Raw genomic sequence first — 27,993 nt, 5'->3', positions numbered from 1 at the left:
TGCAATTCTCTTTCATTACAGAATAGATTTTAATTTATGGAATTTTACAAATAAACTTTACAGTTCACAAGACATAAGTTATGTTCTTTGTTTCAACAAGTGTTTCGACAAGTATTTCTTATAACACCTGAGATATTAAAATACTGAGATGGAACTTGAGTTGCTAATCAGAGGTGTAAAGGGAAATATAAATAAAAACACTCACAAGCTCAGCTTTATGTCAATTTCCTTTCTCAGCCATCCCTCCAGTTCCTCCCACACACACCCTCCCTCCTTCCGGTTTGTACCATCCTGCACAAACGAGAGACAGGAGCCTCTTCCAAGCACCCCTTTTAATTAATGCATTGATTACCTGCTTCCCCCAGCTACACATGTAGAGAATGTTTTTAGAGGGTTTCATAGGTAACTCTCTAACAGGAGCTTCATTCCTATGAAGGTCTTTGCACCCCCTGCAATTCACCCAAATTTCCAGCCTGCAAATTTCTTGATAAAGTCAGCTCCCAAGAACACTTTGACGGGAAACTAGAGAAAAGGACTCAGGATTTACTCTGTTATCTTCAAGGTCTTGGAACAGCCCAGAGGAAATTACATATCAGTTCTTCTAGAGTTTTCTACCACCTGGAGCACAGCTTAGTTTCTAGTTTTGGTTTGTTACTAAGGACGATGGGGTGGGGGGGGGGGGGGGGGAGGGTGTTGTTCCAGGAGAGGGGCAGATTTCCCAGATGCTGGCAGTGCAGTGCCTCCTCTCCGTGTACCATTGAACCATCCTTGCCAGAGAGAGCTCTGGCACTATGAAAAAGCTAAGCCATCTTCTCCCTTTTGGAATGCACTAGATCAGTGCTTCTCAAAGTCGGGCCGACGCTTGTTCAGGGAAAGCCCCTGGCGGTCCGGGCCAGTCTGTTTACCTGCCGCGTCCGCAGGTTAGGCTCCCACTGGCCGCAGTTCGCTGCTCCAGGCCAATGGGGGCTGCAGGAAGCGGTGCAGGATGAGGGACTTGCTGGCCACCCTTCCCGCAGCCCCCATTGGCCTGGAGCCATGATCGACCGAACTTGCAGACACGGCAGGTAAACAAACCAGCTCGGACCGCCAAGGGCTTTCCCTGAACAAGCGGCGGCCCGGCTTTGAGAAGCACTTCACTAGATGGCATGTGCTTTCTAAATACTTCCTAGAGAGAGAATAGGCAGCCCAGACCTTTCCCCTTAAGACAGGGTTTAATCTCTCACTCTCAGACATTACTTAATTCAGATACAGCGCTGCGGCTCTCCTACCAGTGGTAGTGCATGCTTTTTGATCATAGGCCGTTTCCCTCTCAAGTACTGTTCCCAGAAGCTGGCCTCCTCACTGTTACAATGAGAACTTCTCCTGGTCAGCTGCTGCTGACAGAAGCTGGCCTGACCAAAAATTTTCCCCGTGTGACTCACAGAAGAGTGCCATCCTATTCCATTCACCTCTCAACTGGGCAGCAGGAATCCCACAATGATGGTTTTCCCAGGGGAAAGGAGATGGTTCTGCTGCTTTCCAAAGGCCCCTATTCTAGTCTTTTTATAAACATGTCAAGGAAGGGTTTGGTGAAATGGAGTTGGCAAAGTTTGGGTGAACCCATATCAAGCATTCTTTGGTGAAGCACCATAAAAAGATGGTGTAAACTAACTAGGATTTAGGTCTGGGCCATAAAAAGCAAGAATGGCGTGGGGCAAAGACTTTCTCCTGGCTGTGGAGGAAGACAGCACGCCAGCTACCTAAGATACAGGCAGTAAACATGAGATACTATTGACAAGGTTGTAGTCCTTTGCCCAAGTTAACAGAGCTGCTCTGAAACTGTTTTTAAAATAGGATAGCCCAGTAGGCTATTATGGATAATTGGTCATGCGAACAAAAGTCTGTATTGCACAGGTACTACAGGATTCTACGCTGTTCAACATGTTTACAAGGACACTCAGTGCTATGAATGAGACAGGGACTATGGTTGCTGCCATATGTAAATGACACCCAGCTGTATCTCTCCATTAGAGCCAATTGTGCTAGTGCAATGGAACAGATGACTGACAGCTACAGCAGACTGGGGTTTGATGTCCAGTCTTTACTGAGCAAGTTAAAGTTAAGCATTAGAAGGCAGTCAAAGCAAGTCATGATCCTGCTGGAGGCGCTGTGCCTGCCAGTTGTTGTCCCAGGTGGTTTTGGTTATGAGATCTATTCCTTTGGAGTTACTCCTATGTCAGCTTGCCCTCATTGAAGGGAGGCAGGCAGTGGGCCTGGGTGTAGCTGCCTAGCTCACATTTACCAAAGAGGGGCCTAAATCCTTGAGGTGTGGGGTGTGAAAGCATTGGATATGATAAGCAAACAGGCTTTTCACCTTTCTTCTGAAGAGGGTGCAGGGGGAAACCATCAGGAATCGCTTCTGCTCAGCCTCTGCCATGAGGACAGCATAACAAGGCAACACAACTTTGTGCATCAACCAACAAGTTACAAGACAAGGGACTGGACAACAACTATTCCTTTACGCACCAGGCAGCCAATCAGGCAGACGGAATGATCACAAGAGACAGAGTGGCAGCAACAAACTCGACACCCCTCACAGAAATAATAAGAATAATCATCATCCCTAGCTCTTATCTCGTGTTTTTCATCAGTAGATCTCACAGCACTTTACCATGGAGGTCAGCATCATTATCCCCATTTTTCAGATGGGGAAACTGAGGCACAGAAGGGGGGGGGGGGGAGTGACTAGCCCAAGGTCACCCAACACGCTAGTAGCAGAGGCAGGAACTTCTGTTAGTCAGCAGCCATAAATTCACAATCATGGGAGGCAGAGTCTGGAACCTCATTCCCTGCCCAAGCTGAAGGGACCAAACATTAACAATAAGTCTGTTCACCTAGTGAATCAGAGGAAAGCTAGCCCAGAAGCAGAGCTCTGAAATGCCTTTAACTCCCTTCCCAACTCTTACTGCTACCCAGAGCTGGGTTCCAGTTCCACAGCTTGTGTTCCTGGGACCCTGTGCCCTGAAGAAACGTACAGTATTTTTAAAAAACCTTGAAACTCAGCAGTGTCAGTGTTTAAAACCAGATGTCCAATTCCAAGTGAACCTGGTCACAGTGTAAGGATCGCTCTCGCAGGAAGGCCTGAGAAACTGGCACCAGGACTGGTGTTCCACACCGCCCTGGTCTGACTACAGCTGCCATGCTCTTCCCTTGCAATGGTGAGATCCTGCAGCAGCTGCGCTTCACGGCTCCGCTCCCTCTGCTCTCAAAGTGTCCCGAGTTAGGATGGAGGGATCTAAGCACTTGTCCTCTTTGTGGAGGGACTCCTGCAAGGGGCAGCGGTGTTTGGCTGTTCTACCTCCTGGAAGCCACCCAGAAGCGTCCATTACAGTAATTCTGACCACCAGATGCAACTGTATAGTTCATTAAACCCCTACAGGAGCAGCATAACTCCCCCCTTCCCCCTCCCGAAGCCAGTCTGACCGCATGTCAAACACTTCTCCTGCCCTGGTATCTTCAGTGCTGCCCATGCAGCCAGTGGGAAGAGACCAGAGCAGCAACAGCTGTGACTAGGAGAGCAGGGAAACCAAGGCTGCCTGCCCAGTTCAGTATCCACTACCTGTGCCAGGAAAGGATCGTTCCAGCACAGCAGCAGGATACGTTCTTGCTCATCCCTCTCCCTGTGCGACCTTCCCAGACCTCTTCATCTCACTTTCACACTTCGCCCCTTTCCTCCAGCCCAGCGCACACTGCAGAGACGCTGGCAAGTGAAGCTTTTGGAGGAAAGAGAGCCACTCTCGACTCCATATTTAGGTCCAAAAGGCAGGCATGCTCCCCATGCTAAAGAGAAACACCGGCTACCTGCACAACCGGAGCATTGGAGGCTACAGGTAATGCATGTAAATACTGGGGCTGTCCTGGGACCCACGGCTGTTCCTATGCCTCACATTTCCATTGCCCGTGGAGGGATGGAGTACGAGGGATGAACTAGTACAAGCCTCAAGCACAGCGTCTGCCTTGGTAAAGTGGCCTCCCGTCCAGCGCTGACACCACATCCATCCCCCATCCGCAGCCACCCGAAGAGGAAGGGAAGAAGTAATGTCCATGGTTGGAGCTCTCTGAAGGGGGCGATGCAGCCAGAGAGTCCATTCTCCTGATCCTCTCACACGTCCTTCCCAGGAGTCCCTTTGATGCAAGGAGAGTAGAGGAAGGGACGCTACACTGGATACAGGTCCTTGGGTCACTATAGATCTAGGGCCAGGAGCTTCATCAGCCCCCCTGAAATAAACGATACAAAGTCTATGGGATAGTTTTAAAAAAATGCCTCTTTTCTGTAGTGCTTTTGCAACGCTGATGTCTCATACAGGTGCCGTCAGTCCGTGTGCTTGCGGGTGGGAAAGCCCAATCAAACCAGGCCGGTCCCTACCCTATCTGGATCTGGCCTGAGAACATGGTGAGCAGCAGCATGATAATGAATCCGGTCAGCAGCCCTGCATTCTGGATAGCGAAGGCAATCAAGGCACTGCCGTTCCGCTCGTCCTCCTGGCTCACTTCATTCATCTCTGGGAACTGAGAAAAGAATTGGAAGGTTTCAGTCGTGGAAATTCTCCACCCTCCAGGCTCCCTGCGAATTGGCACCTGCAGATCCCAGTGCTGTATCCCCCAGATCTCTTATTAGGCATTAATTTATATAGAGCTGTTCACAATCAAGGCCAAGTGTTCTTGATCTGACCCCGTCCAACCCTGCTAGGCTAAGATCTGATAAATTTACAGCTCAAAGTGGTCTGGCTATAGGCTAGTTACACACCCTCCATTTGGTGGGCACAAGGGAATAACCATCCTTCTGTACACGATATTGTCACCATTCTCCCCTCCGTACCCAGGGTTGCAGATACTCCTGACTTACACAGGCCAGTCAATACCCCGCCTCAAAAATCACCCAGAGGCCTCACTGTGAAAAGCCGGGCAGGAATCCTGGTGTACCGCACATGATGTTGCCGTTAGGCAAGTCCTCTTAGTTCCCAGAGCTCTGCATCCTTGAAGCTTTGCAGTGCAACAATAATCCTGACCCTGGCTCATCAGTGCTCATTGGGCAGTGGTCACTGCAGGAAAAACAACAACCCTGCAATGCTCCCATCCCCTAGTCGGCAGCCCTCCATTACTCTTGGTTTGGGATTTACCATATCAGCCAATGCAATGTAGAGGAACATCCCACCAGCCAGAGCAAAGATCCAGTTGGCAGAGAAGTGGCTGCCGGCCAGGATCCCAAAGGCCAGTCCTAGGTAACAGCAGCAGGCCGAGATGAAGTTGAAGAAGAGCGCCTGCTGGATTGTCATTCCGGCATTTAGCAGGATGACGAAGTCACCTGCAAAAGGGAGGAAAATGTAAGGGGAGGAGGAGACAGACAGCTACACATGGCCATCTATGGGATGGATGCATCAGCAAACTCCTGTCCAAATGCAGCATCCCACTGGAGAACAGCACTCAGCAATTAGGCCCCCTACTCACTGAGGTACTTAAGCACGTGCATAACTCGAGGCATGTGAGTAGCCCCACTGAAGTCAAAGTCAATGGGTCTCTTCAAATGCTTCAATGCTCAACCCTCTTGCTGAATCAAGGCCTTACATAAAATTAATAACAACAATGCCTTGCTCTTATAGAGCATCTTCATCCATAGACCTCAAAGTGCTTTAAAGAGTAGGGTATCATTATCCTGATTCACACCTGGGGAAACAGAAGTAAAAAGAGAGGGGAAGTGACTGGTCTAAGGTCACATAGCAAGCTGGCAGTAAAGGCAGGAATAGAACCCAGGTCCTCCTAAGCCTCAGAGCAGTGCCCTATCCACCGCACTACACTGCTTAAGAAGCCATCTTGTGTCAAGCCCCATCAAGGCAGTTAACTGCAAGAACAAGGTCACCCTCGCACAAAGGAACCAAAACTTTGCTACACTGACAGACTCGCCGATTCACCAGGTGCCCAAGGTCTACATCTACTTCCACGTATAACTCTTGATATTCAAACACAAAACAGATGTTTTACCAGCTGTCTCACAATCTACATTTAACCAAAAACTCTCCTGGTTTTCAGAACAGATTACACAATGTGATTCAGCAGCTTTCCTCCCCTGGTTTCACATACCACCCTCCACCACACGCACACACTTCTCTTGCATTGACTGAGAAGTTGGTACATTTTGTTGACGGTTGAAAGAAAATGGTGAAATAGGTTCAAGTTAAACAAGTGCTTTCACTCTTTCCTTAAGGACTTAAGCACATGCTTAAATACTTGGCTGGCTGGGGACCAAACGCAGTTAGGGTGCCCAGCTGAAGAGCCACATACCCAGCTCGTGGGGGAACTCCTCGCAGAGGATGGCCACGGAGGTGCTGATCCCTTGGAAGACAGACACTGTGAAGGAGGCACCGATGGCCAGGCCGTCGATGAAGTTGTGGAGCCCGTCACTCAGGGTGATCATCCAGGCCAGCGTGCCAATGTCAGAGTATCGCACCCCCTTCAGCCAGTAGCACGCACTTTGGGAAGCCTGCAGGTCCTGCAAGGGAGCACCCAAAGTCACATGTGAACCCCACTGGCTGGGTCACCAACCCACATCATACTGCGGACAACTCCATTTGTCTTACTGCGCTGCCCAGTGTCATGCCCATCTCTGCAGACTAAGCCAACGCCTCCAATCAACAGCTGTAACTGGTAACAACCCCAGGGAAGAGAAGCACTAACCTGGACAGACAGAGAGCCCACAATGATCTTCTCATCCACAGATGGGTTCTTGCACTCTAGCTCACTGGTTCTGTGAGGGATCATGTGATCCATGTCCCCATTCTGCAGTTTTTCAGTGACCCCTTCCTCCTGGTCCTTCTTGGAGGGGAGGGTCTCAGGGCTGTAGTGGCTGTGCCCATGATGGTGCTGGAAGGATACAGAGATTTACAGGCTTTAGCCACATGCAGCATGGATGCATGCAGTCACTTGTACATTTCCGGCTCAAACGCCTGGGGCATGCTGATTATTTTAGCTTGCCCACAAGCTAGAACAGGAAACCTCGCAGAGACAGCGATGCTGAAGCTGACTAAAACCACTAGGAAACTAGTCTCTTTGGTTATTAAAACCCAACATTGTGATTGTACATTCTCATAGCATCTTTCATCCCAGAGCACTTCCACCTCTGCTAACCGACTATACAAACTACACACACACGCACAAGTCACTACAGCTACTTCTGGGATGGCATGTGACAGCTTTTGGGGTGGATCAGGAGAAGGAAGAAACATACAGCATCATGCCCAACTGTCTCTTACTTCCCCCTTTTCTGTCAAAAATATCACCCTCCCCTAAATGTAAAAAGGGAACCATTGTTTGTTATACAAAGATCTAAGCCGGGGTGGCCAACCTGTGACTCCGGAGCCACATACAGCTCTTCAGAAGTTAATATGCGGCTCCTTGTATACGGACCGGCTCCGGGGCTGGAGCTACAGGCGCCAACTTTCCAATGTGCTGGGGGATGCTCATTGCTCAACCCCTGGCTCTGCCACAGGCCCTGCCCCCACTCCACCCGTTCCTGCCCCTTCCCAAGCCTGCCATGCCCTCGCTCCTTCCCCCCAAGCCTCCTGCACGCCACGAAACAGCTGATTGGAAGGTGCGGGGAGGGGCTGATCGGCAGGGCTACTGGTGGGCGGGAGGGGCTGGGAGCGGGGTGGTGGGAGCTGCTGGGGGGCTGCTGACTTAGTACTGTGGCTCTTTGGCAATGTACATTGGTAAATTCTGGTTCCTTTTCAGGCTCAGGTTGGCCACCCAGGATCTAAGCTTTTCTCTTCACACAGTATTTAAGAGTCAGTAAAGCAGGCAGCCTTTCCAGAGTGCACCTGTTTGAAAACTGCATCTGAGTAAGCCCACTGGGAAGCACCTTTCTGGCAGCGATACCATCTGGGAATGCCTAACCCGCTCCCCCATGGGACTAGCTCAACCTCACCTGATCTTTCTGCTTGAGAAGCATCTTCAGGATTTTCTCTGTGAAGAAGAACAAGTAAAAGCCCCCAAAGACCACTGCAGATTTGGAGACATAATGATCCTCCTTAGGGTTGAATCCAAAGGCCTGAAGACAAGGGGCAACAGAGAAAGGTTTGAGAACCATGAACTCCAGCAGCATCCCTTGTCTCCCCTACCCTTGTCTCTAGGAGCTCTCAGTACAGGGACAGCAGAACAGCACTTCAGTTAGTCTTTTCTCCCCCAATGAATGCTTCAGGGAAAGGCTTAACACACCTAATTGTGCAATACTACTGCATGCTAGAAGGGAATGTCTTCCTGACCCCAGATGTAATCAGCTCATGCCCTGATGCATGAGAACTGTTAGCCCATCTCATTTTTATCTCAGACACAGTGCCACTGCAGATCCTACTCACATTAATCTAAAGTGTCTAATACCTCTATAAATCTCACTCAGCTACTCATCTTGATATCCTGTGGCTGTGAGTTCCACAGGTTAATTATAAAATGCCTTTGCTTTAAATCTATTGGTTTTTAAATTCACTGTCCCTCCTCTCACAAGTCAGGTGTGAATATAAACACAGGCAGGTGGGCCAATCAAATCTCTTGTATTAGCAAGCCCACTCCCAGAAAACATCTTTAGCTGACCTCTCCTCTTGAGCACAGAATCAGGAGAAGCAACTGCACCAACAATCACTTATCAGGCACCTGAGTAGGGGTTTTCTGGACAGTAACACTCCACCTTTCTCAGCTTATTCATTTCTTGTGTGCATAGGTGGTGTTTTCGGCAAGTTCTAGCACATGGGCTTGGGGACCCTTTTATCTCAAAACCCAGACTGTCTAAACCACTTCTCACAATGAACTCACCAGTGAGACTATAGCCTGGAGCGTGTGCACTCTCGGCCAGCACGAACACTGAGCCTTATATAAAGGACGTGAGTGGCACCAACAGGCAGCTAAGATTCCCCTCAACATGGAGTCTTCTTTCCACCCCATCTGCTCTCTACCATAAAAGTGACCCAGTCAAGCCTGGCTTTGTTCACACATCAAAGCCACTTTCTTTATATGGCCTGAGAATGGCTAAGGCCTGGTCTACACTTAAAAGTTAGGTTGCCATAGCTCAGGTGTGAGGAGAAAAACAACAACCTACAGTTATGCTGACCTAATCCCCACGGTGGACGTAGGTAGGCCGATGGACAAATGCTTTTTTTTTTAAAAACACAGCAACTATAGCTCAGGGAGATGGTCTTCCTACAGTAATGGAAAAAACCCTTCTCTTGGTGCAGCCTGCTTCTAAGATATGGGGTTATGCCAGCATAGCTATGGAGTCTCCGTAGTGTGGACGTACCCTAAGGCTTTGAGGTCCTCTGAGCAGTGCTAGATTATGGCCAGACACCTCATCCTGGCAGGTAAGTAAATACCATCAGGGCCATTGGGCACACAGGCACTGAAAGGTGAGGTGAAAGTGACTTGTCCATGGTCACACAGTCAATGGCAATGCAGCTAGGAGCTTAACACAGTCATGCAGCAGAATTTAGCCTTGCTGATGGGCCTTAAATATTTCCAGCACCAGACACAGACACAGACCAGGTTTGACCATATCTTTGTCTCCCTGCAACAGTCACTCATGTTTCTCGTTAAGTTCCACCGGCTTCTCCTCAAACCAGCAGACAGACAGACAGACGACACACACACACGACAGGCCCAAAGGCCCTCACCATACCTCGGGGATGAGCTGGAAGAGGGCATTGGAGTAGAGAGTTCCAATCGCCAGAGCTATGAAGTAGAGGAGCAGCCGCTTGTAAAAGGTCTTCTTCATGAAGGGCACTACGCTGGCTCCCACCAGGGAGCAGAGGGAGATGACGGTCACGCAGAGGAAACCGTAACCCCAGACTGCAGCGTGCGTGCCAACCCCACCCCAGTTACACCACAGAGGGCAGGAGAGTCCGGGGAAATCAACACAGGACAGCAAAGAAGTGAATCCACACCAGAGAGAGAGAGGGGGGAAGGGAGGAGAAAAGGGGACATTCATTAGTGATTTCATATCAATCTGGAATTGGTTCAGGGAGGCCAGAAGCAAACCTGGTACGAGATGGCTCTGGAACTCTGACATGCCGGCCCCCTTGGGGAGGGCAGGATCGCGGCTGTAATGCTACAGGGAATGTGAATCAGCGGAGCTGGCCCTGCAGCCCACACTGCAGGATGCAGCTGCTGTGACTAACTGCATCACAGACTGACGAGAGGATGGATTCTCTCCTTGGGGAAGCAGGGGTTTGGGTGAAGGAATGAAATTCCTCATCCTAACAAGGCTCTTACTTTACAATAAACACTCCAAGAATGGAGGTTAGCTTGTGGCAGGTGGACGTGAAGTGTATTTTGAAGAGAGAAATAAAATCAGGGTTCCATTCCCAAAACAGATTCACTTTCCCGGTGACCTTGTCAGGCTCCCAGTGGGCACATGCCATTCCCAAGGGCATAAGGCCCCTTTAAGGGGAGGGGGGGGGAGAAGAGTGTCAGAGTTCCAGCATCCTATGGAGCACTTCAGTTTTACAGCCAGCATCTCATACACTCCACCCTCATTGCACAGCAGAGCCTATTCACCCTGTGCATGCCTAGTGCACTCATCACTGGAGTATCTGGGCACCAGACAACATCAGAGAGGCCAAGCACTCTGCCTGGGCTGTACGAGGCCCTTCCAGCCTAAGGGATTAACCTGTGTTTACGTTCCATGCCGTGGAAGTTCTCCTGCAACGTGCATCCCATGGGGGTGGAGTGTACGCCATCATTTTAGTTCCCATCAGATCAGGAAACAAGGCATTTTGTTTGGTTTTTAAGAGAAAAAAAATACAATAAAGTTACAGTTCTGGAGCTGAAAAATACCTCCCCAAGTCCCACAAACAAGGGGCTCCATCAGACTCTGGTTTAGAGATGTGGTAACAGCCCTTGCCAGCATGGGATATGCAGGAATACTGGGAGTTAGGTTGAGACCACCAAGCCTGGGAGACCCAACATGAAACGTACTAGCTTTGTTTTAGCTTGCAAGGGGCCGAGAGAAACAAGCACCAAACCTGCTGTTCCCAATTCCCTCTGCTTGCCAGCAGGCGGCTGACTGAAACAGCACTCTGGAGCACTGGCAAGGAAGGGTAATTAACGATTAGATACCCTGTCTTCTTCAGGGCAGTACAATGCACACACACATGCTGAATGCAAAGCAGCCCTGGGATCACGGTGGGAGGAGGACTCCAGTGAAAAGCTGAGATTTTATTTTAATTCCATGACTTCTAGGCTGAAAGTTTGAGGATCTGAATGGATTTGAAGTCCCTAAGCACCTAGACCCTGCTCAGAAAATCCTGCTGCCAGAAAGCAGGATGCTGGAGGAATGTGTGTGTTTCCAACACCTGATTGTAAAGCACATGGGAATATTTATTTAGCTCCAGAATTGTGCAATTAAAACAAAAATTAGTTTGTAATGTATCTGACAAACCCATCAGGGCACCAGGAAACCTCACTTTGCATCGATCTTCCCAGGGGCTCTGCCGCCTTTAATCAGCAAGACCGGGAGCCAGGAGAAAGCTGGGATCCCCGGCAGGAAGGGTTTCTTCAATTCCTTCTGTGCATTTTTACCCTCTGTTCCTTCCTTCCTTCCACACACCCTTCTTATGAGTCCCAGGAATGCCCCTACACCAGGCTCTGCCCATTAGACCAACGCTGACGCAGCACAGCTGCTGCCAACCCAGCACAGGAGTGCCCTGTCCTCTTAAAGCTCCCAGACACTGCCTGATGTACTTGCATATACTTGGTCTATGCTTAGTGCCACTCATCACAGGCAGGCTTTGGGAAGTCTCCCCTTTGGCAACTAAATGCTAACAGGAACACAAAGAGCAAGAGATCTTTATTACTACAATCTGTTACACGAGAAGAGATCTCACTGGAGCTAGGACCACCCATATTTCCAACCACTACAACCGGGAGGAGGAGAGGGGCTGTGTGACCACCCAGCAGGAGTCACATGGGGGAGGGAGCTATCTTCTCCCTCCCTCCAGACTTAGGATCCCTGCCAGCTGCACTGCAACTACAGGATACTGCTGTTCTCAGAGAGGCTGCAGGCAACCCCACAGGAAGGAAGGAGGAAGCAAGCTTGGATGGCACAGGGCTCCCCATTCTGCCTGAACACCAAACGTTAACCCTGAAGAGACCATGCAATGTTTCCTGGTGCTCAGAGGAGCAGGAAGGACCTGGAAAGCCACTGGCAGGAAGCCAGCATGGAAGAGAAGTTTCCCTCGGCCTTGGCGATGGAGAAATGTTTGGCAGGGGCTGGGCTGTAAAGGCCAGTGGGAGAGTCAGCCCCTTGAGAGACAGAGAGAAGGGCAGGGTGTGTTCTACTGCACCTCTGGGATCATCTGGAAGAGCGCATTAGAGAACAGCGTCCCGATGGAGAGCGCGATGAAATAAGTGAGGACCCGTCGGAAAAAGGCCTTGTTGGTGCAGGGCATGATGAAGACTCCAAGGAGGGAGGCCAGGTTAATCAGTGACACACTGAGAAAGCCAAAGCCCCACACTGTGGAACAAGAAGAAATGAGGGCTGGATTACCAAGGCTCTTTGGGGGTGGGGAGGGGCAGACGCCAGCAGCTCTGGATACAGCTGGGCAGGGAAGGCCAGGAGAGTCAGGCCTCACTGAGGAGGGGGCCTTGTTGTGACCGAGAATCACTCCCATCCGCTGTGCTACTTGGGATACTTTAACGGTGGGACAGTTACAAGACAGGGAGAGGGTGTGGAAATAAACCTGGTTAATGCCTCTCCATGTCTCTGAATTACTTTAAAGGGCACTGGGAGTAATTATGCTCCAGGCTATGTGCTCAGTTGTAGCCCATTAACAGGCTGGAAAAAGTGAGCCAGAGCCAGGAACGCCTGTGAGCCGGGGGGAGAATCGCAGGCATCAGAGATGGTCTAACAAGGAGTTCCTGAGACAATAACTGTGTGTTCCAATAGGGGGCGCTATCGTTCCAGAGGCCTGGGCCACTTTTGATTGTTACAGGTCCCCTGGCACTTTTGGAAAGTTAACCTAGGACTCTATTTTGATAAGCTCCTTTGGGGCAGTGTTTGCACAGCGCCTAGCACAACGGGGTTCATGGCTGGGCTCTGAGACACTACCACAATACAAACCACCAGCACCCTGGCATTCGTGGGAAATTCTAATCTGAGCAACTGCATGCTGCTTCCCTGAACCCTCCCGTAATTGCCGCGTGATGGATGGCGTGCTATTCTTTACAGTCTGTCCCACAGCGCTGCTGTGTAGCTACTGAGACAGCTGCCGGGGTCCACTCAGAGGTGGCAGTGGTTTCAGGGGTGTGCAAAATGCAATTCATGTAAACAGCTTGTAATGTGCTTTGGATGAAAGGGGCTATAGAAATCCCTGTTATTTATTAACCTGCAACCAGATCCGCTAGTGAAAGATAAAAAACAGGCCCTGCTGAGCTGAATTAACTTGGAACAAGTGTGAGAGAGAATGTGGCTGGGGTAGCAGGCACAAACACAGGTAATCAATCACTACTTTCTCACTGATAGACAGCACTGCCTCTGCTATAACTACGGAGCAAGAGAGCACTGACTGCTCTGGGAACTAAAGTCACATATCCCCCAGCAAATTCTCCACTGTGCATTGTCTATGGTCCAATTGCTGCTCTCTCTCTGCCCTGCAGTGCCATTGGTAGGGAAGGCGAGGGCGGATTCAACAGGCTGCAAACATTAGTGCCTCTGCGTTTTCCATGGAACCTGCAAGAAAATTACACTGGGGAAAAGCCATCAATATTCCAAGCTACCCCTGGAAAGTTCACTTTCCACGGTTGTCACAAGAGAAATGTCTCTCCCCGCCGACCATGAAAAGTCTTTGCAATGATCTAAGGAAAGAGAAAATCCAGCCTTGCATACGCAGGGGTGGAGGGGTGATTTTACTGGAGTCCCTCTGCTTCCAAACAACTGCCCCAAAGCCATCACTAAGAGGACAGGCTTAATAGCTGTACAGTGCATTCTGACAGCATCTTTCATCCCAAAGCACTGCAATCTCAGACAAGCCTCCTGGGAGGCAGGTAAGGATTGCCACACAGATTAAAGATGGGAAAACGGAGATGTGGGGACATTTGATGTGACTTTCTGTAACGTAACACTGGGGGATGGCGACTCAGACCACCCTTCCCCTGCACTCTGCCATCTAGCATTAATTGGGCTAGCACCTAACAAGCAGCCCCATCACGACTGCCAGCCCGATTCCACATTCAACTCAGAAAGCACCTTCAAAGGGCTACCTGTTGGAAAGCTGTGGTTTAATGTAAAATAAGACCCCTGCTGTCTAGGATCTCTGTCCCCACAACTCCCGTGTAACAAAGGGCCTGTCTATATGGGGAATTAGTTCACACTGGGCTGACACACACTAGCTGGTGCGTGGCACGTAAGTTGCACTAACAGCATGCACGTGGGACAGCAGTGCCGTTTCAATTCACATTGTGCACATACGGCAGGCATGGTGCATGCTAAGCCTGTGGCATTCCAGGTGGGTATCCCATGCTCCTTTGCATCGCCAAGTGCATCCTGGGATTTTTCTCGCTGCACATTGTGGGATGTATAGCAAAGCTAGTGGAATTCTGGGACTTGGGAGTCAAACTCCCAAAAATCCCATGATTCCATTCCCTCCATCCCATGCTTCCTCTCTTTCTGGGCAGGCTAGGGCCGTTTTCTAATTGCTGTCAGCCAAAGACAGAGCTCTGGATGCACTGCACAGTCCCAGTGCGTCGCTCCTGCTGCAGGTCTGAGGCCATGGCTTGCCCTGGCAGGCTGGGAAGGAGAAGGGTTATGAACAGGCGCTATTACATTAAGCCCAGAATATGCCCCGTTTCTGCAGTGAGGGCTAGAAAAAGTATCTATGCCCTGCACTCGAGAGAGGCGCTCAGAAAGCTCACACTTCAGCAATGCCTTTAAAGCTAAAGCAGGTCCCGGTCCCCTCTCTGTGCCCACTGGCTATCCATTCACCTTCCGCCGAGCTGGGCTTCCCCTCCTCCGTCTGCTCGTTCTCCTCATTCTCTAGGTTCTCTGCCGTGCACGCCCGAGACTCCAGCTGCTGCAGGATGGTCGGGCAGAACTCCTGGAACTTGCTCGGGCCAACATGGGACCCTTCGCTCAGGTTGTGGGTGGCGAAGAGCTCGGAGGAGCTGAAGCACTGGCGTGGGGAAAAAGACCTTGAGCATCCCATGACTGTGCTCTGCTGTCCGGCTTGGTAACATGGGCATCCCCGGAGGGCTCCTTGATTGCATCCTCTCCCTCCTCCCAACACCTTCCCCTCCTGGCACAATGCACACACAGCAGCCGCTCATTGGACTCGGGCCTATCCCATTGCATGTGAGGCCCTAGCTCCCTCTGCAGGTCTAATGGTCCCACAAACCACCTAGCTGCAGGGGCTGTTTTTCTCCCCCTTCCCTGAGAATTCTCTCCACTCAAGAGGTAATATCCCGTCTCCCACCATCACAGCAGTTCTGCTTGGCCTGTAATGGATTCCTCCACCCACAAGGGCCAGGATTTCCCTCCCACACACCTTTTGCCCAACTTAACCAGCTGGCTCCCTGGGAGCCGAACACTGAACACAATGTACAGCAGCTGGGGCAGCAAGGGGAGCAAGCCAATATAGCAGGGGAAGCAACTGTCTCCAGAGTGGAGCTCAAGAAGATTCCCTGCATGGGTGACACAGGGCCCACGTGAGCCCAAGGAGTATCCCTGCAGAGAACACGGCCCATCTGATCATCCATTCCAGACAAGCTTAGCCAGTGGCCTGGTGACCCCACACTGTGTTTACGAGGGGGCAGCGGCTCAGGCTGTCCCTCCTGGGGCACTGCAGAGGGGGGGACACAGGAATTCACATTACCCGGGAGAGGTTCCTGCGCTGCGGCTCCGATCGGGAGATGTTCTCGTGCCCCACCCCCACGTCGAGGCGATTCAGCAGGGCCTTGAGCTGCTGCAGGGTCAGCACGTCGCTCTCGCCGTACCGGTGCAGGAGATCCTGCAGGAAGGAAGCTGCAGTAACGGCGGGCTGCGGCGAGGCGTCCGTGCCAGCCCGCGCCTGGCAGGAGATGCCCAGGAGGTAGAGCAGCATCACCAGGAGGGGGCATCGGGGACTCAAACCCAGGATCATGGTGACCAGGCGATCCTGAAAAAGGAGACAGGAGTTGTGGTTAACTTTAGTGTTCCCTGCAGACCTGAGCACTAAGGGAATCACTCCAGACAGCTCCTTGCAACGGTCTCTGTGTCCAACACCAGCCACTGGCTGCTGGACTGAAAGGGCACAGACAGCCTAGGTGCTAAGGCATGCAGCCAGCACCTCGTTGGGTAAGACCCACTCCAGTGAGCACGGCTGGCTGCACAGGGGCTGGAACTAGGGGTGCTCCTGCACCCCCTGGCTTGAAGTGGTTTCCATTCTATACAGCACCCCCACTATACAAATTGTTCCAGCACCTCGGCCTGGCTGGGTTAGGCCCCATCCTTCCAGCTGTCCTATCCTTTATTCAACTTCCCCACACAAGATAACGTGCACCCAGCGGTGAGGATGACACAGGCCTTCCTACGCCCTGTGAAGGTATGGCAGTGTGCCCTGCAGGGGGCAGCAGATTCCCTTTGCAGCTGAACATCACTGAACCCCATGCCACCTGCAGGCGTCCAGCTGTTAGTGTGACAGCCACGCTGCCAGGCACTCCCTCACCTGCACAGGGACAGTGATTCAGTGTGGAACAGAATTCCAACACTTGCCATGGTTAGTAGCGAAAGCACCGATCCCTCTGGCAGAGGAAAGGTACCTGGAGTCTTCCCCCCTGGTCTGTACCCAGATTAGGACTCCAGGTCCATGGCAGCTCTACTAAATACCAGAGATTGCACCATGTAGGAATTTCACAGGGAGAAACAGGCAGACACTGCCAGGAAAGGAGCTCTGCCACGTGGCCCGTTCCCGAAGGGTCACAGCCGCAAGGCCTGCCAGGAAAGGCTCTGCTTGCTGAACTGCGGCATGTGAGGAGCTGGAGCGGAAGGGGAGAGAGAGGCTGCAGGGCTGCTGTCGAGTGACTCCAGGAAGGTCAAGTCATGTCAACATTTTTTAAGGGAGAAAACCAACATCCATGCAGATGGGCAGGAAAGTTAATGGAGGGGTCCGGCACGCCATGAGGTCAGATGAGGGGGTGGCAGCACACGCAAGCCCCCAGGGACACAGTGCTTCTCACAGCAGCCGGGAGCTCCAGGAGCCGGGAATGGGGGCGATGTGCATTTCAGGTTGCGGATCAGACTTGGGAGGTAATTTCCAAACTCTCAGGCAACGGTGCCACTAGCCACCACTTCAGTCTCCACTGGCCACTGTGCTGGGTTTGTGCCTAGCAGCTTCTCAACTGCTCATGCAGCCACACAGTGCTCCCTGGCTGGCAGCCCTCTCCCTGGGACAGTGATATCCAGCACATACAGAAACATTCACCCCCATGACACGAGGCGGTCAGGATTACTGCCAACGTTTGGCCTGTGGGGAAACTGAGACAGAGAGAGCCATGACTTGCCCCAAGCCACAGAAGGGCTCTCCGTCAGACACGGGAATTGTCCTTGGGAGGCCAGTCAGCGCTGCATCACTGAAGGGATTCAGAGGTGGAAGGGGACTGTCCATCTCTCCAGCCAAGCAGCACGGACTGAGCCCTGAGTGGCAGACAGGGCCACACTGCCTCACTCACTCCCCTCCCCCCACCGTGACAGCAGACCTCGAGAGGCATGGTGTCAGGAATGAATGGAGAAGCCCCAGAGCATCCGCTGCCAGAACCACACAGGTATTCCCCTGCTTTGGAGAACCCCCGCCATGCTCACAGCAGCGTTCCCCCGACGCAGGGCACTCACCTTAGTCAGGCCCAGAAACACGCTGGAGTAACCTGGAACAGGCGCCGGCAAACAGGGCACGCCGAACGCTCACGGGCAGCGGAGCTCACAGTCCCTGGAAGGGGGAGAGGCAGTGTAAAGGGAGGATGGAGTTTGCAGCGGGAGAACCATAGCATTTCATGCTGCTCTCCTGCTGCCACAACGCTCTGCCCAGGGGACGGGACAGTGAGCCAGGAGCTACCAAGGGGCAAAGGGTTTTGTCTACATGCATGGCTAAGGCTGCCTGCTGAAAGGAGTTCGTCCCAGACCCATCACACGGCTCTGTGCTTCTGCAACGCATGGGATGGGCCAGGTGCAGGCTGTTTCCCCCACCTCTTATCTTCTCGCGCCAGAGCACCGAGGCCGTCAGGCTCTCAGCACACCAGGCCAGCAGAGCCACTGCAGTAATGCAGCAGAGCGTTTCAGGAGACGCTCACGTCTACAGGGCCCTGGGGGAGACAGCCCACGAAACACACCTCCTCCAAGACTGCAGAGCTCTCCGGAGCACAGCCCGCATGCCAGCAGCCACCACTGCCCTGGCGCAAACATCGCCCCAGTCCCCGCAGTGCCTGGAGGCTGAACACAGCAGCCTTGACCTAGCAGCCGGATCAGAGGTTTGGGAAACTTCCTGTGAAGGGGCCAGGCCAAGGAATTGGCAGCTGGCTGCGGCAGCTTTCGCTTCCTTTGGACACCGAGCGCCAGAAGGCCCCCTCCATACAGACCCACAGAGGGTGCAGGGGAAGAATTTGTACCCGCCTACTGCCCCCAAGAATTTATACCCCCCTCTGCGTAGATGGATGGGCACCACAGCCAGGGTGTTAGCCGAGTGCAGCGTTCCAGGCCTGAAAGCTGCACCATGCCTGGTTTTATTCACCCTCTCTTTCCTCTGTATCTTCTAAGTTACAACCACTGCTCAAAGCCTTCAGTGATGATGGCTTTAGACCTGGGCCCCTATGACCACACCCCTCCCCATATGGTCAGTTACCCTGATGGCCTATCCAGGGCCTAGAGTGACCCCAGTGCAGGCTTTGCACACTCAAGACAAGGCCCCTGCTCCACAGGCTTCCAGCCTAACTCACACAAATCTCAGACCCACATTCAGACAGGAGGCACGCAGACGATAGCACAGCGATCAGCAGTGCAGCTTTGTGGAAACCTGGGTGCTGGGCTGTAGCGAGTCATTCTGAGCTGTCTGGGAGCCCAGGAGAAGCATGCAGCAGCTTGAGTGCCTCAGCAATAAGAGGTGTCCATTATGTTATATTTTAACCATGCTGCTAATTACAAGTTGAACCATATCCCAGTGTCCTCTTCCCCAGGCGGAGGCGTATATGTATTTTTCTTTTATATAAAAGATTATCTGGCAAGGGCCAGGTAAATATATCAATAAAACTGTACAGCGCTACAATACTGGGCAGCACCAGCTCTGCCGCACAATATGTCCTGAGGCATAAAGAGGGCGGCCTACATAAGAACACAGGAATTGCCAGGCTGGATCAGACCTGTGCTCCCATCTAGCCTGGCATCCTGTCTCTGGAACTGGCTAGTACCAGCTGATTCAGAGGATGATGCAAGAACCTTGTAGAAGGTAGTTATGGAATTATCTGCCATCAGAGGATGTTTCCTCCTGACCCCTCATACCTTGAGACAAGCTGAAGCCCTGAAGCATGAGGGTTGAAATCCCAATCCTTCCAGGCTCTTATTAAAAAAATACCATTATAAATATTACTGACCAATACCAGTGTCCTTTAACTGCCAGGACAGTCACCAGACCATGCACAGGAGCTGATCTAGGACTTCTCCTACCTAGTTTAATAAACAGACTTACAGAATGCCTTACTGTAGGTAATGTTTCATGTGTCCAGTGAAGTCACCACAGTGTGTTGGGTGAAACAGTGGCCCAGTTAAATGGCAGTGGCAGCACTGTCTTCAGTGGGGCCAGAATTTCACCCACTGTGCTCTGCATGGCAAATCTCTCCAAGGTAAAGCCACCTGGCACCCATGGGAAGGCTTCAGGTGGCTACTCCAGCTATTTCTGTGCAGCTGGTTCATGGCCAGCTGGAGTCAGGAAAACATTCCTCCCCCCATTCCCCAGCATGGCAACAGGAGGCGCATTATGGCATCCAGCACAGAACAAATAATTAAGCCTCCATATAAATCCACAAGGCTGAGAAATGGAAGACACTTGCACGGACAGGGCTTCTTGCTGCAGTCTAGGAACGAGGCTACGGCTTGCAATTCCGATAAGCACTGCAGAGTTGGACTGTTTCCATGGGAGGGGAAAGTTGTGTCTCTGGGACACAGGAACATTGACACATTGTGCTGCTGAGACCTTATCAGGGAAAAAACCTTGGGTGCCAGGGAATGTTGACTCTCTCTCCAGGAAGGTCATCTGCACACTTCAGTATGGTTTACGTTCTTCGCTTAGGCCTTGCCCGATTTCTCCCCAGATCTCAGGCCATACGCTGCTGAAGCAGACTTTGGTACAGGAGTAGCAGCACATCCCCAGCTGGTGCCCAGTATTTTAGCAAGTGGGGTATCTTAGCCATTAAGCCTGAGGAAAAGCTGCTTTGAGTCCCTGCTGTGGGCATAGTTATTTTCAGGACTCTGGGCTTCAATAAACTACTTCAACTGCCCAAGAGAAGGATGGTGAAGTGGACAAGACTGGGACTCCCAAGATCTATGTTCAATTCCTAGCTCTGGCACAGATGTCCTGTGTGACCCTGGGAAAGTCACTTAGCCTCTCTGTACATCAGTTCCTCATTTGTAAAACAGGGATAACACCACTCCCCTGCCACACACAGGTGTGGTGAGAATAAGTGCATTGAAGATTGACACACTCCGATACTTTGACACAGAGATTACTGCAAGGCGTAGGGGTGTGTAATTCACTATGGGGCCTTGGAGGTGGTTTGTATTCAACCCAGGCTGGCAGGGACTCAAAGTCGCTCCCTCCTGGCAGCTGTTTAGTACTCTCTGTGAAATGAGTCTGGGGGGAAAAGATCAGAGAGGCCAGGATGGAATAGGCCAGGGGGACTGATCTCCCTTCCCCTCCCCTAGTGGTGGCTGCTCCTGCTGTGGGTGGGATGCAGGTGCAACATGCCCTATGCCTGAAGGGTGTCACACCAGCATTGCATTGACTTAAGACACTGACGTTTGTTGCTCTGCTCACACACACACACCTATCTATGACCTAGAGGGGAATGCGGTCTGTGCTCCCGTTCACTAGGCCCACAGCCATATTCAAAACAAACCTTTGCTGATGTGTTACAGACTTTGGTCTCCTCTAGAAGTTGATCTAAGGTGTTTTTGGACCCTACCCAAGCAAATGTTCTGAAAATAAAAGTTTGGCTCATTGGCCGGAGCCATATTTGAACTGGCAAGGCCTCTCCTGACGGGTCTGCTCTGCAAGGAGCGGTTCTCCCAGCCCCTCACATTGACTGGGGCTGGGTGGGAGAAGCAGAGGTTCTGCTGTTGCCAAGTCAAAGCTACTCAAAGCAAACCAAACTCAGGCGCCCAATGGTGTTGTTATGCCACATCCACCGCTTTCTTATTAAAAAGGGATCGACATTCTCACAGTCTCAAGAGCTTACTGCAACTTTGAAATCTTTGTTTTTTAAAAAGCACCAGGAATTCCTTCAGAGAGAATTGGCAGGGGAGGTTTTAGCAAGGGCTTAGGGGGGATGATTTGTCAATTTAACCCCTCCCCTCCCAAATCCGGAGAAAGGCAATGCATCAGGAAGCAGTGCAGCACAGATTTCAGGACGTGCCAGGGACACAAACACTTCCACCAATCCCCCTCAAGACTGCAGGACCCACCCCTTGCTCCCACCCTGTCTCAGAGCTCCTTGCTGTTTTAAAGGACTGGGGACAAGGCCTGGTAAAGGTCTGCAGCACACAGACAGGAGATTGAGGTTAAAAGGTACAGCCCAGCCGGACCACATACTCACCCTTGGGAAGATGGAGTGTGACATAGCTGCTACCCCTCTGTCTTTTTAGATGGGCTTGGCAGCTAGGTGAGAAGGGAAGAATAGCCTCAGGTTTCTTGTCTCCCCCCTTCCCAGCACTCAGTTTACCAGCTATTTCCATCCCCCCAACCCATACTAAGCCAGTCACCATAGAACACAGAAATTGTCAGAGCAGATCACATCAATGGTCCAAATGCACAGTGCTATAATGACAAGAGTGTAAAACCCTGCAATAACCTGCCCATAGGAATTTTCTTCTTGATCACCAGCAGTTAGTGGCTGGCTGGTACCCAGAGGCGTGAAGACTTTTACCCCTTACACATTTCTATTCTAGCTACTGTAACTGCAGATTATATCCTCATTTACAGGGATGTCTAATCCTTAAACACTTCCTCTCTGAGCTGCCCAGAATGACACCCAGGTTTGTTTCCCTGAATGGTGACTGTTGGTGAGAACCCCCCCATCAACATGTAGGAGTAATTCAAATTGTTGCTTCCAGCATACCTGCAGTGAATTTCATTTGATACCATGTTGTTAGGTCCCTCTGAAGTTCCTCATAATCCTTTAGTTCTAACTAACCCGCGAATGTTTGTCTCCACTGCAAATGCAGCCACTTCTCTGTCCAACCCCCTTTTCCAGATTAAATATATTTAAACAGCTCCGGGTCAAATATACACCCTATTAACCACCTCCTGCCTTGCTTAAAACTGACAACCTAAGTCATCTGCTCAGTAAATACAGTAAGTGCATTATACTGACTGCAGAAGAAATTTTTAACTAACACCACTCACACAAAAAAACCTTCCCAGAAGTCTGAGCTGCTGGAATGCATGGAAACTATGAGAATGTCACTAAGATCACACCACTCCCAAGTTTCTCTCTGCCAGCTCTGTATCCTGAGGTGCAGGCGTGGAACAAGAAAGACTATTCAATTCAGTAAAAGTTACAGCACTGCTCTCACATATGTCAGAGCTTTAGAGTTTAAAAAGATGCCTGCTAAGCAATGCATGTGGCTTGGGTCCTGTCTTCAGTGCTAACGGTGGTGTGTTTTTTACCTCAGGATGATTAATATGTGTGGGCTATCCCAAGGTAAAAACACAACACACATCAAGCACATAAACAGTCAGGAAACCCCACCCCACCCACAGCTGACCTCTGGAAAAATTTACCTCGCAGTAAAACTAAAGTGCCTGGTCTTCTTTGTGACAGAACATACCCCATAACCACTGCAGAGTTGAGCACAACAATGCAAGAGCAGCCAGAGAGAGAGACCTGTCATAGTACATTATGAGGGTTTACATGGGGCTGCAATGGCAAAAGAGGATTGGTGACAGGATTCAGTCTCACTCTGAAGTTGGCAGTTCAAAACCAGACCATGCTGTTAGTGTTCAAAACTCATTCCGCTGACACCTGTTCAGTGGCAGACCTGGAAAGAGCTGGTGGACTGGTGTCAGTTCCACAAGTCACTGCCACGCCCTTGCTGGCAATCTTGGAAGAGACCAAGGATGGAATGGGCCATGGGGAGCAAGCTCCTCGCTTCCCTAAAGGAAGTTCCTCCTGAGTGAAGCTGAAACGCATTGGCAGGGGATGATGAGCCGCATGTTGTGCCTGCCCTGTGGCTGGTTCACTTTCCAGGGATGGCAGCCAGCACATTTCACTAGCACTACAAGAATTACAAAGGGTTAGATCTCCAGGAACTCAGTCTGAACCTCACTGGCACTGGGGAGCAGGGTGTTTTTTCTTCATTTTTTTTAAAGGTTCAGAAGCTTCTCCAGCTAGCAAAGGCATTCTCAGTTGATAGTATACTGGGCCCACAGGTAGGATCTAATCACAAGGAGATTCCCCGTCACACCCTCATGGTGCCTCTTGTCCTTTGTCAGCATTTCCTAGATCATGACTACACAACGTGTAGCACTCAGAATGTTGCAAACCCCCAGTCAGAAGAACCCCATGTTGCTTTGCAGCCATTTTTGCTGCACTGGGAGACTGCAGAAGTTTCTTCTAAGGGACCCTTTCAGACTGGCAACAGCAGGCCTGGCATCCCTGGTGCATGCAGGAAACGTGGTCCAGAGCATGCAGGAAAAATGATGATACAACATGCAGGAACAGTTCTACAGTGCAGATCCTGAGTGTCACTAGACAGCTACTCCCATGCTGCCGAGTGAAAGGTTCTAAAGAAATGCATGGAGGATGTCTTTCAATATTTATTTCCCTATGCTTGGAGGAATCAACCCCCACCTGTCCCCTATTCACTACTTCATTTTTTTGGAGCCACTAGTGTCATTTAGAGAAAAGACAGGACAGGATAGCGGGCCTCCCAGGAAGGAAAGGCGATGAAAGCCTGAGAACAGGCGAAGACTAACAGTACAGGGCAATAGCCTGGAAAGAAAAGAAGCCGCGAGTCTGGAGCATCCCTTTCTGAACGGAGGAGGGGGAGGAATTTCCAGTGCTCGCTGGAAACAAGAGCAGTCCAGCTGCCCACGTGCAATGGTTACAAGAGACACCTCACACAACTAGTGGAAAACCACCACCTCCCCGCCTCTCTCACACATTCAGAAATCCACAGCTAGACTGGCTGGCATCCTGCCTGTTCCATCTCATGTTAGAATTCTCCACCCCCACCAGAGATTGACCTCCTGAGGTATCCTCTGTTTGATTCAACACCCATTAGCCTCTCTGTCAGCCCACTGAGCCCTCTGACCAGGAACATTCTTGATACAGGTGTAAAGTCTGCTGGGTTTTCATTTGAAAGGAGATTTGCAGCGTTACTTTTAAACAGAGGGGGTGGCAGGCCTGAGTCCCAATCGGGTCAGATCTTGCCCCCAAGCACCTGTTGATGGCTCAGCCCCAACACTTGGGAAATGACACAGTCAAAAGCAGCAACGTTTGACCTACTTGGAATTGAAGAGAGCAATATTTCGTCCTTGTCTCCCTCCCCACCTTTGGCTCACTGCTCTCAAACCCCAGGATGTTTGAATGTCAGGAAGAAACACAGTGAGTAGAGGACTCAAAATCAGAATCCTGTGAATTCGTCATTAACCCCATCTTACAGAGCAGGAAAACGACCTGCCCAAGGGAGACAGTGAGTCAGGAGCAGAGCTAGGGATAGACCCTAGTCCTTAAAGTGTATCTAATTCTTTGAACGTGCAATGGAAATGCGAAGTATTACACATTATTGTGATGCTTGAACACAAGCCTGGAAGTAACATGTTAATTTCAGCTAGAGGGAGAACCAATGTTTCCCAGGGCAAGAAGACACCCTGATGTGAGAAAGTTATTATTTTCAAGCATTTGTGTTATTTGTTCAAACATAGGCAAATTAGAAAGAGTTAAAAGCACATGGTGGTGTTACATCATGCTACCTTCCCCTTTCTGCTCACTAGTAAGGTGCTACCCATCAGCTTGCAATCCTCTGACAAAGATCCCGGGATGTCTCAGCATCGCCCCTCTTCATATCCCACCCAACCCACGCCACGTTCCAGAAACAGCCCCAAGACACTGGCTGTGTCAACATGAAAGGCATTTGAAACCTCCAGCAGAGGGGACAGGAGAAGTCATTGCAGCTTTTACTGAAACAAGGTCAAAAGGGCACATTTTCCATATGCCTAACCACTCCCTTCATGCTTTAAGGTCAGACTTCTCCAGACTATTCAGCCCCTTCAACACTGATGTTTTTAACCCCCTTCTCCTCCCAGAGCGTGGATAGGAAGCATCATTGCTGTAGTACCAGCGTTAGCATTCCCCTCTTCTCTCTCACTGCAGGCATGTTTCTCAACCCTCTAAAGCACATTCTCTCCCCACACTTTTGCTCACTGCAACCATAAAGGTGTGTGCAATACGCCACAATCTTACACCACATGCACGACAGGCCAACAGTGCAAGCAGAAACAACTCCACTGACATCACCAGAATTGTGCCTGCTCACACCAGTACTGCATATGGCCTTCCAATGGTATCCCCGTTACCACCTACTGGGAATAGGTGTGCCCATCTAAGTGGTTCTTGGCTGTCTAAATCTGGCCTACATGCCTTCTCTTTCAAAACGGACAGTCCTACATGGCCTGGGATAGTGCGTCTCAGTCTAGTTCCCCGTAGGCAAGTGTCCAGACAGCAAAAATCATTGCCACCAGGGGCAATAATTAACCCACTTGTTGGCAGTCTCTTTGCAGAAGGCAAGGACTGAATTGCATACCAGCTGCCCTTTGCCTTGCGTATTGCTTTGCATCTACGGATATCACAGCAATTCACAAACAAGGGAAGAGAGCAGGTTAAAAATCATGTTTAAAGAAAAAAAACCAAACAAACAAGAAGTCCACACTACTAGTAACACACCTGGTGATTAGAACTGATGGGCATTTGAAAGTGAAACTGACCTCACAGCATTTATGCTATTAGTCGGTCTTCTGCATTTCCCCCAGCTCAGCAAGAGATAAGGGAGTAGCCAGTTCCACTACTATTTCTAACCATTTTCCCCGTTCTCCAGCCTCAGCCCAATGCCACAAGGGCCAAGTGGCAAAGCAGGGAAAGTTGTGACAGGGAAATATTTAAACACAAAGGAAGGGTCTGAATGATTAAAACATTTCTACCAAGCATTTCTACCAAGCAGCAGATTCCACCCAGCAGCTCTCAATCCACCTATGAAGTAACCCTATCTCTTTCTGTGAGACACAGAGAGTAAGTGACTTGCACAAGCCCAAAGAGGGGGTCAATAGTAGGACCAGGAGAGAACCCAAGACTTCTGACCCTCCACCTCCCTCCCAGAGCTGTGAGTAGCGCATGTGCTCTATGTGAGGACTGCAGTCTTGGCCAACAATTGGAGAATCACCTGGAGCTAGGGTACCTTCTGGGATTTGTCAAAGAAGAAGAGAAGAGCAGCCCCTCCAGTGTAATATCTGGCTTCTATCAGCATCCAGTCCTCTGGGAGGAATTATTCCTGGCACCCATTAGGCATAAGTGCAGACTGTGAACAGCCCACCAGTTTCACTGCTCTCCCCAAGCGTGTCCCTGCCTGTCCTGCAGTGTCCCTTCAGGCAAATGAATGTCCACAAATTACCTCTGTTCCCTACATGCCCCTGCCCAGGCCTTGATATCAGCTGTTCTCCAAGCCCTCTGCCTCTCTTATCCCCTCTCAAAGATGCCACTACCTCTTCCACTCCCAAGGCCCAGCAGAGCCCCCTTCCCCACCCACAATAAAGTCTTTCTTTCCCCCCTCACCTGGCTTCTCTGCACTCTCTCTACCTACTCAGTGCCCTGCCATCTCCTTGGTGCTTAGCTCCCTTTTGTCATACCCCCAGATACCACTGATACTCCACAGCCAGGGCCCTCTCCGCTTGCCCCACAGGCAGACCACCCGCTCACTGCCACCCTGATACTGCCCAATTCCTAGTGCCCTCAGCACCTGCCCTGGTGTCACTCCGGTGCCCCAGGGACCCAGAGCCAATGCCCATCACAGCAGCTCGGCACTAGCATCCCAACTCTGATGTACCATCACACCCACTTCACACATCCCCCCCTGTGCCAACCCCCAGTTCTCCTGGAGCCTAGACCCTGCAAACTCACCCACAAGTCCTGCAGCCCTCACCTCCACTGCTGGCCAGGACCTGCGGATCCTCAGACACCCCCTACACAGCACCCCCATGTGCCCTGACTCCCCCCACCCAACACCCCCTCTGCCCAGCAACCCCTGTCCCCCCACTCCCTCTGCCCAGCAACCCCTAGTGCCCTGACTCCCCCCATCCAGCACCCCGTGCCCCCCACCCCCTCTGCCCAGCAACCCCTAGTGCTCTGACTCCCCCCACCCAGCAACCCCTGACCCCCTACTCCGACCCCCTCTGCCCAGCACTCCCTAGTGCCCTGACTCCCCCCACCCAGCACCCCCGATCTCTGCACCACCCTCTGCCCAGCACCCCACAGTGCCACGACCCCCTGTGCTCAGCACGCCTCCAGCACCTTGACCCCTAGCCACGCGGCCCTGACCTCACCGCCCGAGCTGCAGCCCCTGGGGCCACGGCGCCGAGCGCCGGCCGCCACCCGCAGTCTGGCCCCGATCCCGGCCCTCACCTGCCGGCGCGGCCCCGCGGCGCTGTGCGCTCGGCCCCGAGCCCGGCCACTTCCCAGCTCCGCACGGGCCCGCGC

General features: G+C 51.4%; 1 protein-coding gene across 5 annotated transcripts; it reads right to left on the bottom strand.

Moving 5' to 3' along the window:
* Window positions 1-5: 5 nt before the first annotated feature.
* On the bottom strand, window positions 6-27,993 carry SLC39A14 (solute carrier family 39 member 14). Of its 5 annotated transcripts, none has more exons than XM_054017301.1 (11): window positions 27,919-27,991; window positions 21,841-21,902; window positions 17,876-17,969; window positions 15,882-16,163; window positions 14,996-15,182; window positions 9,695-9,864; window positions 7,958-8,080; window positions 6,712-6,897; window positions 6,319-6,526; window positions 5,160-5,344; window positions 6-4,548 (listed from the first exon to the last, which is right to left on the bottom strand). In XM_054017301.1, exons 4-11 carry the CDS (start codon window positions 16,146-16,148, stop codon window positions 4,402-4,404), a joined length of 1,473 nt encoding a protein of 490 aa, XP_053873276.1. In that variant the 5' UTR covers window positions 16,149-16,163; window positions 17,876-17,969; window positions 21,841-21,902; window positions 27,919-27,991; the 3' UTR covers window positions 6-4,401. The 5 variants fall into 5 exon arrangements, with proteins under 5 accessions (XP_053873276.1, XP_053873277.1, XP_053873275.1 ...); XM_054017302.1 differs by lacking the exon at window positions 27,919-27,991 and adding an exon at window positions 22,363-24,705; XM_054017300.1 differs by lacking the exons at window positions 9,695-9,864; window positions 21,841-21,902 and adding an exon at window positions 12,360-12,529 and having other exon boundaries at window positions 27,919-27,993.

Source organism: Malaclemys terrapin, chromosome 2, assembly GCF_027887155.1.
Source record: "Malaclemys terrapin pileata isolate rMalTer1 chromosome 2, rMalTer1.hap1, whole genome shotgun sequence".
Taxonomy (NCBI): Eukaryota; Metazoa; Chordata; order Testudines; family Emydidae; genus Malaclemys; species Malaclemys terrapin.
The sequence above is the reverse complement of the archived record's forward strand: the minus strand, read 5'-3'. Positions and strand labels throughout refer to the sequence as shown.

Bases quoted from the DNA above. Each gene is read 5' to 3' on its own strand.
- SLC39A14 (XM_054017300.1), bottom strand. From the start codon at position 16,148: ATGATCCTGGGTTTGAGTCCCCGATGCCCCCTCCTGGTGATGCTGCTC. The intron at 15,183-15,881 runs GTAATGTGAATT...TCCCCACGCCAG, and splicing joins AGCGCAGGAACCTCTCCCGG to TGCTTCAGCTCCTCCGAGCT. The intron at 4,549-5,159 runs GTAAATCCCAAA...TTCTTTTCTCAG, and splicing joins ACATTGCATTGGCTGATATG to TTCCCAGAGATGAATGAAGT.